We start from the raw sequence: 18693 nt of genomic DNA, 5'->3' as shown, positions 1-18693 counted from the left end.
GAGGTTGTTTGTATAGCAAAGGTGGTGAGTATATTAGGCTTCTCCAGAGGAAAAGACCCAATAAGCTGTGTGTATGTATAACAGAGATTTATTTATGAGGAATTGACATACGTGATTACGGGGGCTGGTGAATCCAGATGTTTGGCGTGGGTCAGCAGGTGTGGACCCAGGAGAACCAGTGGTGCAGATAAAATTCAAAGACCATCTGCTGCTAAGAGTTTGCTTTTAGCCACGGAGGCCTTCAACTTACCCACATTTTGAAGGGCCATCTGTTTACTCAGTGACTTAAGCATTAATCTCATCCAAAAATACCCTCCACGTTGATACATAAAATTACCCTTCACATGAGGGCATAATATAATATACTTGATTCTAGCATTTCATTGAGTAGTTTTGAAATGAGTTGATTAGCATTTTCCAAAGGTGATGTATGATTTTTTTTTAATGAATGGATAAACATATAGTATATGAAATATTTCAAATCATCTCTTTTTCTTACCAGTGCTAAAATTGTTTCATCTTTGGGTAATGAGGGCTTCTTCAAATTGTGGCATTAGTCCTTTGACCTTCTGGGTCTATAGTGATATCACCCTTCCCATTTCTGATAGTGACAATTTGTGTCTTTTTTTGTTTTTTTAAATCCATCTAGCTAGAGTTTTATCGGTTTCACTGATCTCAAAGAAACAGCTTTTGGTCTTAATGATTTCTATTTTTGTGTTTCATTAATTTCTGACCTGTTCTTTATTTCATTTCCTTTCCATTATGAGCTTCATTTTTTTCCTAGTTTCTCTCTATGTGGAAGGTGAGTCATTGATTGGAGACCTTCATTTCTAATACAGGTATTTAGCCCTACAGATTTACTCCTTGATAGTGGTTTAGCAGCATCCCATATGTTGTGTTTCATTTTCCAGTTCAAAATAACGTTTAATTTTCCTTTTGATTTCTTGTTTGATTCTTTGGTTATTTATTTTTTTTTTTTACAGTTGACAAAAGTTATATATACTTAAGGTCTGTAATGTGATGGTTTTATATGCTCACATGTTGTGAAATAATTATACAGTCAAGCTAATTAACATCTATTAACTCACAAGTTACCTTTTATTATGGTGAGAACACTTGCCATCTTAGGAAATTTAAACCATTAAATACCATAATATTAACTATAGCCACCATGCTGTATGTTAGATTTCCTAGGATTTGTTAATCTTTTTTTTTTTAAGTTATTTAAATTCCAGTTAGTTATCATACAATGTAATATTAGTTTCAGGCGTACAACATAGTGATTCAACAGTTCCATGTATGACCCAGTGTTCATCACAGCAAGTACACTCCTTGATCCCCATCACCTATTTCACCCATCCCCCCCACCCACCTTCCCTCTGGTAGCCATCAGTTTGTTCTCTATAGGTAAGTCTGCTTCTTGGTTTGTCTTTCTTTTTTCCCCTCCTGTGATCATTTGTTCTGTTTCTTAAACTCCACATATGAGTGAAATCATAAGGTATTTGTCTTTCTCTGACTGATTTGGCTTAGCATAATTGCTAGCTCCATCCAAGTTGTTGCAAAAGGCAAGATTTCATTCTTTTCTATGACAAAGTAATCTTCCATTGTGTGTGTGTGTGTGTGTGTGTGTGTGTGTGTATATGTATATATATATATATATATATATATATATATATATATATATATATATATACCACATCTTTTTTTTTTTTAAAGTTTGTTTATTTTGAGAGACAGCACAAGCACGGGGTGGGGTGGTGGCAGAGAGAGAGAGACAGACAGACACTGAGCCTGACATGGGACTTGATCTCGTGACCATGAGATCACTGGCCTGAGCCGAAATGAATGGTTGGATGCTTAACCAACTGAGTCACCCAGGTGTCCCTGTACCACATCCTCTTTACCTATTCATTAGTTGATGGACATTTGGGCCCTCTTCATAGTTTGGGTATTGTTGATAATGTTGCTATAAACATCAGGATGTATGTACCCCTTCGAATCTGTATTTTTGTATCCTTTGGGTAAATACCCAGTCATGCAATCGCTAGATTATAGGGTAGTTCTGTTTTTAATTTTTTATGGAACCTCCACACTGTTGTCCACAATGACTGTACCAGTTTACATTTCCACGAACAGTCCAAGAGGGTTCCCCCTTCTCCGCATCCTCACCAACACCTGGTGTTTCTTGGATTTTTAATTTTAGCCATTCTGACAGTTGTGAGGTGATATCTCATTGTAGTTTTGATTTGTATTTCCCTGATGATGAGTGACGTGGAGCATCTTTTCATGTGTCTGTTGTCCATGGGTGTGTCGTCTTTGGAAAAATATCGATTCATGTTTTTTGTCCATTTTTTAATTGGATTTTTTTGGGGTATTGGGTTTGAAGTTCTTTATAGATTTTGGATACTAACCCTTTATCAGATACGTCATTTGCAAATATGTTCTGCCATTGTGTACGTTGTCTTTTAGTTTTGGTGATTGTTTCCTTCACTGGGCAGAAGCTTTTTATTTTGATGAAGTCCCAATAGTTTATTTTTGCTTTTGTTTCCCTTGCCTCCAGAGACGTGTCTATTAAGAAGTTGCTGTAGCCGATGTCAAAGATGTTACTACCTGTGTTCTCTAGGATTTTGACGGTTTCTTGTCTCACGTTTAGGTCTTTAATCCATTTTGAATTTATTTTTGTGTATGGAATAAGAAAGTGGCCCATTTTTATTCTTTTGCATATTACTGTCCAGTTATCCCAGCACCATTTGTTGAAGAGACTGTTTTTTTTTCCCATTGGATATTCTCTCCTGCTTTGTCAAAGATTAATTGACCGTATATAGGTTGTGGGTTCATTTCTGGGTTTTCTATTCTGTTGCGTTGATCTATGTGTTTATTTTTGTGCCAGTAGCATACTGTCTTGATCAGTACAGCTTTGTGATACAACTGTGTCTAATGCCTCCAGCTTTGCTTTTCTTGTTCAAGGTTGCTTTGGCTATTTGGGGTCTTTGGTGGTTCCATTCAAATTTTAGGATTGTTTCTCCTAGTTCTGTGAATCCTTTGGTTATTTTGAAGTTTACAAATCTAGTTTGGTTTTTAGTTTACAAATATGAAGAGGATTTTCCAGAGATCTTTTTGTTACTGATTTCTAATTTAATTTCATGATGGCAGAGAATATAGTTCGTATGAGTCAACTCCTTTAAAAATTACTGACACTTTTTATATGCCCAGATTATGGTCTATCTTGGTAGATACTCTGTATGCACTTGAAAAATATGTGTCCAGCTGTTGTTGGGTGGAGTGTTCTATGAATGTCAATTAGGTTAAGCTGGTTGATAGTGTTGTTTAAGTCTTCTGTATCCTGACTGATTTTCTGTATACTTGTGCTGTCAGTTTTTTAAACGGGTGTTGAAAACAGGAACTAAAACAACAAAGTTATCTGCTTCTCATGGATTTTTTTAAAAATCAGTTTTTGCTTCTCATATTTTGAAGCTCTGTTATCAAGTGCACAGCTGTTTAGGATTCATGTGTCCTCTTGATGAATTGACCCTTTATCCTTATGAAATGATCCTTTTTATCCTTAATAATATTCTTTTCTGTGAAATCTACCCTGCCTAATACTAACAGCCACTCCAACCTCGTTCTGATTCCTGTTAACCTGTTAAATCTTTTTCATTCTTTTGTTTTTAACGTGTCTGTCTTCACACTGAAAGTGGGTCTGTTGTAGGCAGCATGTAGTTGGGTCTTGCTTTTTAACCAGTCTGACAACCTCTGACTTTTACTTGAGTTGTTTAGACCATTTACGTTTTCTTCAAGCATTTGGTTTCGACCCACTTCATGTTTTGTTTCCGAAGTGTTGGGATTATTTCATTAAACCTTCCAAGAGGAGGCCTTTTCCTCCCTTCTTAAAGTCTCCTCTTCATTACAGCCCATTGATTATATTTTGTCTCCTCTAGGAACTTGGGATTAGATGAGTTGAGAATTCCTTGGATGTTTTCCTATAGCAGTCATGTTCAGAAGAATATCTCCTAAGCACGGCTGTGTGGAGACACGGGTTGGCTCTCGGGCCAACTGTGAGACACCTCAGGTTAGATGTTTCTTTAGAGCAGATGTGGAGGACCGTTTGGAGAAAGGGCAGATGTAGGGAATCGTAGGTGCAGTGCTCACTTTTGTCTCTTACCCTGACAGTTTGCGTCAAGCCCCTAGCATACATGATCTTCTTAGTATAACTAAACATGGCTGGTTGATTGGACTCCCCTGCCTTAGGAAGCAGTTTGGCAGCTATCTTTCCACGATCTCTTTATGGCACACTCCCTTTCCATGCTAAGCTGTTTACCAAAAAGTTACTTCCATCTGTATGTTGTACTGCTCCTAATGGGGTTCTACTAAATGATTTTTTTTTTATTGTTATCCCATTACATTTTCAGCGATACGCTAACTCCCCTTGCAGATTGCCACCCAGGCAACTTGACTCCAGAGCCCCTTCCCTGGCCTGATGGGGCTTACAGCACACGTGACAAGTCGTGCAGTTTTTACCTTCCCTACACCTTGTCGTTGCCATTTCAATGGGCCATTTAGTCTTTACTCACGTCTACTAAATTTGTTTGATGATAGTAGCATGTGTTGAAAACAGGGTTTTTCAGCTTCGGTACTGTTGACATTTAGGGCCAGATAATTCTTTCTGGTAGAGGACTGTCCTGGGTGTTACAGGATGTTCAGTAGCTCCCTGGCTTCTACCCATGGGATGTGAGCACCTTACCTCTGAATCTTAACATTTGACAATGTCTCCTATATTGCCAAATCACACCCAGTGAAGAACCACTGGCAAAAGAAAATTGGTTCCTAAGCTACTTGGTTGTGCTTTCCATGTTTATTGATGATGACCACCAAGGTTTCCTTAATTTCCACGCATTTTCCATCCCTCTGCAATATCTACCTTCTTTAATTTCATCGTCTCAATCCCCTAATGGTCTGTCCCCACACTTAAATTTTCAGGGTACTCTTTTCTTTCCTCCCATTCTTGGGAGTTTGTTTTTGCTTGTTTCCTTTTACTTCAACTGTGTGTATTCTGGAATACCCTGGCTCTCCCTTATCCTGATACCGACAGTCTGTGCTGTCCTTTGATCTCTTCATCAGCAACCTTTTACCTCCTAATTCTTTTTTGGTCTGAAAGTAATTCTGTAGGAGTGGGGTGGCCACAGACTTCAGTTTCCCCTCACATGTGTGTTTTGCTGCCTTGTGACATCTTCCTAGCCGTATGTCTTTTCTTGGACCTTCCCTCTGTGCCTATCATCCTTGAGAACTCTGTAGGAAAGATGTTTCCTCCATCCAGCTGTAGTTGGCACGTCTTATATACTTGAGTGCACTGCCTTTTCTGTGAGTAGCACGCACCCATGCTTTTGAACAGCTTGTCACCCATGCGAGGCACATAGGAGCCCTTGAATTTTGTAACGAGAAACTAGCCCTGAAAGTCTGGAGGTTGATCCTTAGTGGCTTCCTCCTGTAGCTCTGTTTTTTTCCCCTTCTGGTTTCTCTTAGTCTTGATTATAAACCTGAGTACGCTAAACATAGGGGAAAGGCTTGGATTGTGTTAGACTGGCCTTCTGTGGGAAACATTTTATGGCCTGTTGGGGGTTTCCTTCTGTGAGGTCCAGAGCGCTTTCCTTAAGTGGAAAGGGGCTTGTGTTTTGCCAGATTCTCCCACCCATTCCACAGGTCAAATAATGAATTTAGTAGAAATATGGAAAAGCTTAGTCTATACGGGTGCCAAAAATTGCCACTATGAAGGCAGCAGTATAAACAGTATGTGACTAATCCTTTCTTTTAAGGAAAGAAGTTGTATGCAATTGTTTCCTTTCTGCTTATAAAGATAGAGAGGTTTCCACAGATTCAGGTCCTCAGATGGCCAGCCCTGCCTCTAAGCTCCAGCCTGTTTTTCCTGGGCCGTCTTGTCCATGTGTCACGGCCTGCCCCCTACCTAATGTATTGCCTGCTGTAGCCACACTCCTGTCACTACTGAACCCACACTGTGGGTGGTGCCAGTGACCTACCCACCCCAGGCGTGGCCTTCCCCAGTTCCTTTCTCTGCCTTTTGTGCTGCAGTTGGCAGGTGGTCCCCTCTCTGTTCCTCCTAGAAACTTTCTTCCATTTATCATTTCTGGACCTATGTTATTCTTGTTTTTCTCCAGTTCCCTCCCCCCCCCCCCCCCCATTTTCTCTTTATATCCCTACCCCTGAGCATGGATATCCTCCAGACTGTGTGGTTCTGTGTTCCTTTTTCTAAAACATTTTTGCCTTTGAAGAAGTTGGCTCCTCCGAGAACATCACTTTTCCTCATCTTGGAGGCTTTCCCTAATCATCCCTCAGAGACTTGCTCCATAGTCTGTCTCTAATATAACTCTCGTCCTCACTGACTGACCCTTTCTTCCGACTGCCATAACTCAGCCTGCTTCTTTGCTCTTACTTTTCCCCTTGGCCTTGAACAGAAGTACCTGTCCAGTCAACCTGGCTTGAAACCTTCATTATCACTTAATCCTTTTCCTTTTGTCTCCAACTCTTCCACATTTAATCCTCAGGCCCTATTGGTCCTTCTGGTGGTTAGCTCCATCCAGCCATTGCTTCTTGATTTATTCCTTTTAGATGTTGTCTAAATACTTCTTGCTGTAGGAGGTGAAGATTTAGCTTGCTTTACTTTCTCTCTTCTCCCCACCCTTTCTCTCAAAATCATTATTTCATTTGCATAGTTCATGTATATCCCGACAGCATATTTATACTTCTCTTTTCTTGTGTCAGTGTTCTCTATCAAGGTCATGAATGTTATCTGAAGACCCTCCATTTTATAAGGCGAGGGCAGTGGCTCTTCCAGTCTTCCCTCCGTTTCTCCTATTCTTTAAGAATTTTCCTGCCTTCTCTAGCTAATTCTGTACACTAATATCACCACAGTTGGTAACATGGTTGTTTCTGACAGTTACAACATTTGTAATATTCTGTCCATGGATGTACAACTCGATGCTTGGATTTCTCTCTCTGTATGTGTCCTTTGCTTTCATGCATGGTTCTTGAAGGAGAGTATTCCTAGCATCAGATATGAATGTATTCTCCCGTTTTTCTTTCTACCAATTGCATTTATACCATATAGTCAGGTGTCTCCAAAATTGCAATCCTGTTTTCCATTCTCGTGGTTCCTTCCCTCCACCCAGCACCCCCACCGCACCCTGGGATCATTCTGGAACTCCCTGTTTTCTGGGTTGCCCAGCAAGCTCCTTTTTAGGGGGAGAAATAGGAGACCAGTGTTTGAGCTAGGGGAGGCCAGAATCCAGAACGAGAAGGTCTTACTCTGGGAGTGAGGGGCGGAGTAAGTTTTGTGGTTTACACCACATAGTTCCATTCTTTTAGATGAAAATACTCCTATATATTTTTTTTTTTTCCCTGAGAAGAGTAGAAATGTGACTCGGACGCTCTGTTTGCTAGAGTTGGGGAACAGTTGACTTTATATACAGATTTCTAGTGAAGACACCAGGGTACAGCCCTACTTTTTAAAATCACCCTTTGCTTTACTTGGTTTCGGGTCCAGAGATCCTCTGTGTTTCCTTGCGAAGATTGCTTCCTTTGTGCCTGTGCCGTCACACAGTGGTTCTTGAGCAGTGCCCTTACACCTACTGGTTGCAAGCCATTAGGGTGTCACAAAGTCATGAAATCAATGTAGTGGTTCAAAAAATAGATTGGAGGACAAAATATCAGTATTCTACACATGGTAAGGGTAAATATTTTATAAGGTTGTTTTAGTTACATAAAAGCACAATCCCTGTGTAGATGTGTATGGTCTCTAAGTAAAATGTTCTTCTTACTACACGTTGAACTACATGCTGCTACAACAGGCAGTGTTTCTCATCCCACTTTGAATCCCACAGATTTGTTGAAATATCTCGTGTGTTTATTAATGGGTGACACGGACCATATTTAGTACCCTGTGTGGCACAGGTATTGATTAATCAGAAGGGATGCTGGAACAGACACGCAGAGATCCATTTCTGCTGAATGTTAACTCCTTATTTACAGGATTGAAGGGATGTCTTGTGGGGGCCTGGTGGAGGGAGTAGGGAGGGGTGCTAAGGGTCTTGGGATAGTAGGTATCTATCAGAAGAGAATATTTCAATATTTTAGTGACTAGTGTAGCTGTACTATTGTGTAACAGCCACATGTCAACTCTAGATTTAAATATTTCCTTTTTTTTTTTTTAACGTTTATTTATTTTTGAGGGGAGGAGGGGCAGAAAGAGAGGGAGACACCGAATCGGAAGCAGGCTCTAGGCTCCAAGCTGTCAGTACAGAGTCCGATGCAGAGCTTGAACTCACGAACCGTGAGATCATGACCTGAGCCGAAGTCAGACACTTAACGGACTGAGCTATCTAGGTGCCCTGAATCTTTTCTTTTCTTTTCTTTTTTCTTATTCCTTATAATTTTAAGGGCATCTTTGGAGGAAGATAAGATAGATACCTAAAAACCATTTTTTTTTCTTAAAAACCATTTGAGCCAGAGATCCTGTAGTTTTCATTTTTAGTTTTCTCAAATATTTTAGTATTCTCTTAGAAAAATTGTAATGCTCTGACAAATTTGATGTTCACTAGTGATAGTTAAGCTCTCCCCCTCCCCCTCGGAGGAGGGAAGGAAAGAATGGAAAATATCTCAACTGAAATGAAGGGAGAAAGATTATTCCTGAAATACTTGGGTAAAAAAAGGAGAGTTAAAGAGAATATATATTTGTAGGGCTTAGAAGTGGTCCAGAGTGGAAATAACTGAGTGATGAAATTAGAGGGGAAAGTGAACATGAACTGCAAAGGAGGAAGAAGGGAAGAGAGAAAAAGATGGCAATCGTGTATTTGTGAAGTGAGCGCACAGTTTTCTCTGTTCTCCCCACATGGTATCACTGTCCATGGCTTTGCTTCCTTCTCCGTGAGGCTGTCGTGCAGAGTGGCTTCAGTCTCTTCTTGTGTGTTTACACACTTGCACTGGGAAAGAGGAAAGGAGCTGGAAAATGGGGAAGCACGGTTCAGGGGTAGCTCCATATTTGCAATTTGTGACATGGTGAATACTTACAATGTAGTCAGACTTAACTACCATTACTCATTTCCTTAAGTCAGTGATGGCTGAGGGTTGTTGCTCAAGTTCTAGACCCGGTAAGCTCATCTTATTTGTTTATTCTGTACTTTCCAGTTAGGTTTAGAGAAAAGGAGCCCGTATATAAGCTCTCAGCTTCTTTCTTGCTGATTTCTTGCCGCCTCTCACTTCCTTGATTCAGAGGGGAGAGAAGGGAGGAACTCCACTAGAAGGCAGACCCCAGTCGTACCTAGCTGGCAGTGGTCGCAGCTGGAATGCTAGGCTGTCCTCTTCTGAATAGGAGCAAGCCTGTACTTTTGCCAGCAGGTGTCAACAGTGTAGTGACAGGATGACAGCACAGCTGGGGAGTGGGTTGCCCCGGAGATGAGAAGAAGGGCTTCCCCTTTTCTTGAGGCTGATAGAGTAGACTTGTGGTTCTTACCATTCACCACCAGATGTGTCCAGCTGTTATACTTTCTACTGTATTCCAACCAAACATACTTCAAGTTCAGACCAACACTTACATCATCAAAACAAAAGTGTTTACAACATTAAGCCTTACTTAGGCTTTTAGTAATTTAAGTCATTAGTCTGGTGATAGAGGGAGCGCCCTTCCATGGAGTTGTGTCTGGGAAAACTCAGGTCCAAAGTGGATTTTCCTAGGCTTTCCTGCAACTCTGAGGTTTAAAGTGGTGGATAGAGATCACTGACTAGGTAAGAGGGAAGCATCGTTAATCCCAGCCTCTTCCTTCCTTTCTCATGGTTGCCTTGTCCCACAGAATACCTCATTCATCGTTAGACTCAAATAGACCGACTTTATTCAAGACTGTTACTGCTTTTGACAAGACACTGTGTAGTGGTGTTTTTGGTGTCTTGGCAACTGACCTTACGTACTCACCTGTCACAATGTCATTTCTTTTTCTTGTTTAGTACAGTCCCTTATTAGGGAGAGTCTTTGGGGTTTGGGGGTACCTTATCAGTGTGATTATATCCCAGGCAACCATTTCCTAAGTTAGAGTATCATAGTTTAGAAATATTTTGTTTGGTGTAGGCGGCTTTAATATGCCCCAGGTGATAAAATTCAAGATGACATCAGACATGTCTCCTTCCAAAGACTCCGTTTGCTGCTACAGTGCTCTGATCCCAGCAGTTTTGGTACAATTAAGCATTTTCTGGAATGAGTTGGTGTATCTTCTTTACATTGTCTGATTATTTATTAGTCTTACTTAGCTAATGATTTTAGTTCTGTCCTTCAGGGAATTATCAAACGTGGGCAAAGACTTGTTATTTTAAAGTTTACATTACATGCTGAATGATATTCCATTGTGTATATACACCACATCTTCTTTATCCATTCATCTGTCGATGGGCACTTGGTCTGTTTCCATAATTTGGCTGTTGTAAATAATGCTGCTATAAACATAGGGGTGCATGTATCCCTTTGAATTAGTGTTTTCGTATTTTTTGGATAAAATTCTCAGAACCATTGTAACACTGTATGTTAACTATACTGGAATTTAAATTAAAAAAACTACTTAAAGCACAGTTTCCATTACATGCAACAAAAGAGAACTGCCATAGAAAACGGTCAGACCAGAGGGTGAATACACAGTAATTGTGTTCGGGAGTCCTTGGAGTTCTTCACGTGGGGTCTTGAAGAAATGAGATTGTGATCCGTTATTCTTACCATTGTTCCCCTTCTTAGGAGTGAATAATTACAACACATTTAACCTGAATAGTACAGTTTTAATTGTTAAGAGATACAGCATAAAAAATTTAAAGGTTAACTAGAAAAAGTTGAATGTGTTTCTTACCATAATTACAATTTCAAAAGATAATTCAAAATTTTCCCAGTTTTTGTGTGTTCCGACTTTTTTTACAAGCATTTTTTTCTTTGGCCTGTCTGACAGTGATTCTGTGGTTACAGCTCAGGAAGGTGAGGCTCGAAGAGATGGACCTTCTCTTCTTCTGTCATTAGGAAGGTCCCACTGGTTACTCTATAGGCTCTGATTGTTGACAGTTAATTTTGCGTGACTGATCAAGCCGGGGACTTCTTGCATAATCCTCTTTCTGTATTTTCTTCCTCCTTTCCTTTCCTTGTATTTCCAATACTGCCTACTTATCAGTATATGGAAAATACACTTTGTAAATGTTGGTACCTTCTGTATGTGTCTTTGTCTGTCTTACATATAAATGGCCTGTGCTCTGCGTAAAGGCTGTGTGCTCCAGATCTTCTGATAGAATCCACCTGTGGTGGCCTAGATAGCCTATGCTTCTTGACTAGATGAGGGGAGTCTCTTTTATATTAACGTTTCTAAGTGTAAGTGGTTAGTTCCTTGTGTTATAAGTGGTCCACTACAGTATTTGAAGAGAAAAATCGAGCCTCACATGGAATCTACGTTCCTTTCTAAATTGAACGTCTTCTTTTCTCCTTCTTGGTTTCAAAAGTCCATAACTAATTTCCCTCTCCCCACTTTGTTTCTTCCCAGAGTGACACCACTTTCCTCACAGAATGTGATGATACATCATGGCCAGACCCAGGAGTATGTGCTGAAGCCCAAGTACTTCGCGGCCCAGAAGGTGATCTCGGGAGAGCAGTCCACTGAAGGTTCGTTCCCTTTGACATTCAAGCGGGGTCAAGTTATGGCGCCTTTTCAGTGTGAGTATAGTCCAGTCAATGGTTTTTCTAAGTTACAGCATCATAGTTTGGAAATATTTTGTTTGGTTTAGAGGGCTTTAACGTGTCACAGTAGATAAAACTTAAGAGTCCTTTAAAAGAAAACAACAACAAACCCTCCCTGGTTCCCAGAACAACCAGATAGCAGCACGGTTTCTTTATTTTGAGGAAAGGCGGTTTCCTTGGATATTGGCAAAGAATCTAGAGTGACCTGCCTGTAATTCTGTTTCTGCAAGATGGCTCCATTTCTGACACATACTTGCTCTAATTTTAGATACACTTGTATGCCTGACATGTTTACATTGATAAAATATTTTCTTTAGCAAGCTAGCCAGGATTCATTCCGTGTGAAATGTCTGAAATGTCCTGCATTACTCTCTGAGGTTCACCTACCATGGATATTTTTATGATACGAGTCCACTTTTTAGTAGATCGAGCAGATGGTGTGGCAGGTTTTACTCCGAATTTGTAAAGAGCTATTGTATCAGTGGCCAGCTTGGTTAATATCTCACTATGTGGGAAGCTCTCAAGGACAAGGCCTGGCTCAAAGGGTGGGGAATGTGATGATTTGTGGTTTAGGTATTACAGAGTGTCTGCTGGCAGCATCTGGAGGAAACGTTCTGGAGTGAGGCGCAGACCATTCAGAGCCGAGAGCTAGACGCACACGCTCGTTCCAGCAGCTTCCTGCTCTGTCTCACGTTGACTGATTGCCTGCGCCACAAGTAATGAAAAAGAATGCCAGTTGTGAGGTTGAAAAGGACTGTCTTTCACCACCAAGAGGAGTGCAAAATAGCTGAGAGGGAGTTTTTACTACTGTTTGGCCCTTTAGGAGTCTGTATCTTTGTGGCTTTGATTCCCCGGGCCCACCCCCACCTCCCTAAGTTGGTCACTCTTCTGGAGTGATTGACTCTTCCCTTACAATTGGTCGCTTAACAGAAAGAGTATCTAATACAAGGTTTGTACATTGCGTTTTTCATCTTTTGGGAAAATTCTGCTCCGTGACCTGAGCCTGGATCCCCAGAGTAATAGTTGGATGAGGTTTATTGGGCTGATGAGGAAAGCAAGTCTTGGGGATTTTCAAGAGGGAAGAATGAAGCAGTCATATAGATCATCTCCTCATCCTTTAGGTGTGATAATTCCTAGTCATTTGCAAGACAGGGTGTGCATCTTGTTTTAAAGGTCCTCAGGTGAGGGGCAGCTGGGTGGCTCAGTTGGTTGAACATCCGACTTCAGCTCAGATCATGATCTCATGGTTTGAGAGTTAGAGCCCCAACCTGGGCTCTCTGCTCTCAGCACAAAGCCAGCTTCAGATCCTTTATCCTGCTCTTTCTCTGCCTCTCCCCTGCTCATGCTCTCTCTCTCTCAAAAATAAATAAACCTTAAAAAAAAAAAAAAAGGTCCTTTGGGGTAAGTGCTTGATAACCTATTCTGTGTGAATATCACTGAGTATATAATATTTTTCTAATCTTATTTGAAAAATAACCCCAATGTTGTTTCCTTGGGTTATTATATAGATCATGTATTTCTTAGATATTCTCCAGAATTAGAATGTGATGGGAGGAGAGTTTTTGAAAGCTTATAATCATACTGGTAAGGAAGAGAATTTTGAACTATGTGAAAGTGTCAGGAAAAGGTGGTCTGAACTCTCTGGTATTAAGACTAGAGATGAGACCGGTTTTGGTTTGTCGATGATTCATTATTGGAATGACTGGTCCCACCATGTGTTGTGTGTAATTTATTTTATTTTAAATGATTATTTATTTATTTATTTAGGGAGAGAGAGAGGGAGAGAGAGAATATGAATGAATGAATGACTGAATGAATCCCAAGCAGGCTCCACACTGCAGAACCGATATGGGGACTCCATCTCACGAACCATGAGATCATGACCTGACCTGAGCAAGAGTTGGACACTTAACTGACTTAGCCACCCAGGCACCCCTGTTGTGTGTATTTTAAACGCTCAAACCTGTGCTGAAGGGTCTTCTGGAAGATGAAATTATAATTTAGAAAAACAGGAAGATCTGTATTGTCCATAAATTTGCCACTCATTCTGTTTAAAGGTAGTTTCTCTGGGGCATCTGGGTGGCTCAGTCGGTTGAGTGTCCAAATCTTGATTTTGGCTCAGGTCATGATCCCTGGGTCGTGAAATCAAGCCCTGCATCAGGCTCCGTGCTGAGAGTGGAGCCTGTTTAAGATTCTGTCTCTCTCTCTTTCTCTCTCTTCTTTCTCTGCCTCTCTCCCTGCTTGTGCTCTTTCTCTCTAAAATAAAAACAAATTATAAAAAATGTAGTTTCTCCATAGCTGGGAGCTAGTAAACGAATTCAGACTAACACGTAATCACAGTGATGGAGTTCTTTGCTCAAACTCCCTAGGATTTAATGACTGTTCAAAAAAGAAGCCCAGGAACTAACTGAAGCAGGCCAGGAAGGGAGATGTGGCTATTTTTTGCTGAGACCAGAACTCTATTGAGAGTTGGAAGGCTAATGGGAAAGTTTTAAAAAGAGGTAATTTAGCAGGACCATGAGGATATGGAAATAGCAAAATCGAGTAAGAACAACAATAGAAAGATTAAAACTAGAAAGGAGGAACGAGTCATAATAAGAACCTAAAAGTGATGTCTCCCCACATCCAGCTTTGTATTAGGTGAAAGGAGCCCCCAAGAAAACCTTACATGTAGGAGAAAGGAAGAGACATTAGTAAGGGAAGTCTGAGAAAAAGCAGGGACTTCTAGTGTCTTTAATTTCATCTTTGTAGAAGAGGTCAAGTGCAAACATATGAACCTCTCAATTTGCTGAAGAATTTGAAGGTCCAGTTGTAGGAGCAGATAATTCTCAAATTCTGACTTATGAGAAAAACAGAACATATTCCGAGCAGGTAGAGATCATCTATCTTGGGAAGAGTCTGAGGGACCAGTGTGTCAAAACAGTCCACTGCCATTACTTTCAAGAAGCTTGGGGGACTAGTGAAAACATTGAGGTTGGCAAAAGACAAGTGTTGTTTTTCTGTTTCATTGGGATAAAGAAGGTGGTCTACTGCATTGACCAGTTGGTAGTTTTAATAGTATCTTGCAAACAGCAGTAATGATGTTTATCTAGAGCTCTGAGCATGGTGTAGATTAATCACCTCCTAATAAGGGGTGGCCGCAGCCCTGCAAGACCAAGGGAATAAGGATGTGCATTTGACACCTGGTAGGCCAAGAGCAAAATGGTCAGAGTAAGCAGGAAAGGGATGACAATGGGGGGTGATGGGTTCAGTGAAGCAGAACGTGTTAATGTGTTAAGTCTAGCACTCTGTAGATAAAACAAGGTAGATAGGGAGAAACACACTATCAAGTTGCTAGGGAGGTGTTCTCTGCTGTGACGAATGAAGATTTTATTAGAGTTTCACAGAGGTTTGATGGCCTAACTCTCCTTCCCTAACCACTGTGTCCACACTGCTTTTCCCATTTTGATTCTGTGCATTTCCCATCCTTCTGAGCCACTTCCTAGGTTACTCCACTCTACATCCTGCGTTGGACATTGGCTGCTTACTGGATATCTCCAGTGACAAATTAATAATGGTGCTATGCTTCCTTCATTGGTCTTAAGAGAATTTAATTTGCATGAGTATCAGCTAGAGCACGGGTCTGTAAACTTTTTTCTTAAAGGATCTGATAATAAATCCTTCAGGCTTGATGAGCCAAGATACATAATTGAGGATGTTATATATAGGTTCTTACATAACTGTTAAAAATGTGAGTGTTTAAAAATGTGAAAAATCATTCTTAGCTGGCAGATTGTTTAAAAAAAACCCACAAAACTGAGTGGCTGACTAGATTGGTCTCATGGGCTATAGTTTTCTGGGTGTTGATCTAGTGGCTCACTCTTACAGTGTACTGAAAACATCTAGATTTTGGACCTGTAGGTGCTAGAATATAGCCATTGAATCAAAAGCTGTCCAAGAGGTGCTGCCTATAAGCAGCTGTCCTTCATTGTCACTGTCCTCAGCAACCCACCCTCTTCACTGTGATGATTCTCAGATAAATCGCCACTGGTTTGAAGATAGCCAGAAAAGCATGAACTACCAGGAAACCACTCTTTTCTGATAAGTCTAGTTTCCTTTCATGTTAGAGTGACAGGCCACACAGCAATAGGGAAAATAATGGATGTTACTCCTGGCTGTTTAAAGAAAGCCTTTTAATATTGACAGAAATAACATTTTTATTGGATGAACCAGTAACCCCCATCTGGCTAGACTGAATCACATTAAGCTATCACCTGAGTTCCTCCAAAAGTTAAACATAGTTGCTATATGACCCAGCATTTCCACTTCTAGGTATATACTCAAGAGAATTGAAAACATATGTTCACACAAAAACTTGTATACACATGTTCATAGCAGCATCATTCATAACAGCCAAGAAGCGCGAACAACCAAAATGTCTATCATCTGATGAATGGATAAACAAAATGCGGTAGATCTTACAATGGGTTGTTCAGCCATAAAGAAGGAATGGGATACTGATACATGCCACAACGTGAATGAACCTTGAAAACATGTGGAGTGAAGGAATCCAGACACGAAAGGATTCAGATCACACAAAATTCCATTATATGAAGTGTCCCAAAGAGGCAACTTCACATGGACAGAAAGTAGATGAGTGATTGCTAGGGGTTGCGGGGAGGGGGAATGGGTCGTGATTGTTTATGGATAAGGAGTTTTTTTGGGTCAATACATACTGTGGAATTAGATGGTCATGATGATTATACAATCTGAATATATTAAAAGCCATGTTATGTTAAAAACATTAATATAACTTTTTTTTTTTTTTTTTTTTTTTTTTTTTTTTTTTGCACCACGGAAGTAGTTACAAGTCCCGGGAGTAGAGCTCATTGGCTCTCTCTAGAGATGGTCTGGGGTGAGGGGGGGTCTTCCTTGGTGACTTCTAGGAAAGAATTGAGTATGGAAATAAGATTCTGTTGTGTTGATTTTGGTAGTATTTGTAACCCAAGGGAAGAAAAGTTAAAATGACATGGTAACATTTGCAATACCACCTCATAAAAACCATCCAGATTATTAGTATAGCATATGTTCAGGAGGAAACCCAAATAATTTGTGCAAAAAGAGATTAGTTTGACTTAACTCTCTAGAAAAAGCCCTTTGAAGGTAAGATGAGTATCCACACCAGACCGCGGTTGTAGTGAAAACCCCATGGGATGCTGGATAATGGTAAAAGCAGAGAATATTTCTGTTAGAGTCTGTGGTGGAAGGCCGTTTTTTATCTTTGGGGTTGTGAAGATAGGTAGACAGGTAGTAGACTTCCTTCAAAAGGAGATCTTGAGGATGAGCTGAAATACCCCTGTAATTGAAATGGTTTGTAGGTTGTACAAAGAGTCCAAAGAGCTAAAAGATGGGACAATCACTCTCTGGTTTAACGGTACAGCTACTTAGTCTCTTCTACTGTATCTTAGCGTGTTTGGAAATTTTTAGAAATGTAAACTTCTCTAAATCAGATTTTCCATTGCCCATTCCAATGGTTTTCCTATCAAGGTGGACTTAGCTTAAAAATTTTTTTTTTGTAATGTTTGTTTATTTTTGACAGAGAGAGAGAGAGAGAGAGAGAGAGAGAGACAGAGCATGAGTGGGGGAGGGGCAGAGAGAGAGGGAGACACAGAATCCCAAGCAGGCTCTAGGGTCTGAGCACAGACCCTGATGTGGGGCTTGAACTCACAGACCACGAGATCATGACCTGAGCTGAAGTCAGATGCTCAACCGACTGAGCCACCCAGATGCCCCAAGGTGGACTTAGCTTTTAAAGAGCTATTTATATTAAAAAAATTTTTTTAAAACATTTATTTATTTTTGAGAGACAGAGCATGAGCAGGAGAGGGGCAGAGAGAGAGAGGGAGACATAGAATCTGAAGCAGGCTCCAGGCTTTAAGCTTTCAGCACAGAGCCCGACGCGGGGCTCGAACTCATGAACTGTGACATTATGACGTGAGCCAAAGTCGGATGCTCATCTGACTGAGCCACCCAGGCACCCTGTAAACAGCTATTTGTATTTTAAAGTCACCTAAAATTTTAGTTCTTTAAGTTCATAGCAAAACTTTAAATTTCAGGAAAGACAGGTGTCCTGTTTTATATACTACCTTCCTTCAAGATTTGAAAGCAGATATAAGTCAGACTATTAAAAGAATTGTCAGTTTATCTTGTGATGTGCTGCAATGTAGGGGAGAGATTGATTACTGGCATTTCAGGGGTGCCTGGGTGGCTCAGTCAGTTAAGCATCTGACTCTTGATTTTGGCTCAGGTCATGATCTTGCAGTTTGTGGGTTCAAGCCCCACGTGAGGCTCTGCACTAAGAGTGCAGAGCCTGCTTGGGATTCTCTCTCTCCCTCTCTCTCTGCCCCTCTCATCTAATTGCTTGCTCTCTCTCTCTCTCTCAAAATAAATAAACTTAAAAATAAAAGCAGATACAGGTCAGATTATTAAAAGAATTTCCAGTTTATCTTCTGATGTGCTGAAATATGGGGGAGAGATTGATTACTGGCATTTTAGACACATGGTACTGTTACAAAAGAGCTCAGGACAGGTCCACTATTTTTAGTGTTGAGCATAGCCTTTCTGTTTGAATAAGCAGTCATGGTGGTGCAGGAAGCAGGTCCACAGCCCCCATCGGGCCCCTTTTGACAGAAGAAAATGTAATCCTTTCTGTGCTGGGACCACAGGAGACTTCTTAGTCCCGGATCCTGTGGTCTGTACTGACTTCTCTCGCTCCTTGAAATAGACCAGCCAGCCCAGCAACTGCCCAGCAGTCGGTCACAGGCTAACTGGAATTCCTGGCTCCCCCATTTGAAGATAGAACAGCCACCAGGTTTCAGGTCTGAGAAGGGGAGGCAAAGACTTGGTTGTTCTCACAGCAGCAGCCTTCCTGCCCGAGCCCCAGCATCTCAGTT

General features: G+C 40.8%; 1 protein-coding gene across 2 annotated transcripts in view; it reads left to right on the top strand.

Moving 5' to 3' along the window:
• LTBP1 (latent transforming growth factor beta binding protein 1) overlaps positions 1–18693 on the top strand; it is a 398959-nt gene that overhangs the window by 126150 nt on the left and 254116 nt on the right. For both annotated transcript variants that reach the window (XM_042933279.1, XM_042933277.1), the window contains exon 4: positions 11568–11737. In XM_042933279.1, coding sequence (XP_042789213.1) covers positions 11568–11737 — 170 coding nt within the window. The remainder of the gene's footprint in view (positions 1–11567; positions 11738–18693) is intronic.

This window comes from Panthera leo, chromosome A3 (assembly GCF_018350215.1).
Source record: "Panthera leo isolate Ple1 chromosome A3, P.leo_Ple1_pat1.1, whole genome shotgun sequence".
NCBI classification, from domain to species: Eukaryota; Metazoa; Chordata; class Mammalia; order Carnivora; family Felidae; genus Panthera; species Panthera leo.
The sequence above is the reverse complement of the archived record's forward strand: the minus strand, read 5'-3'. Positions and strand labels throughout refer to the sequence as shown.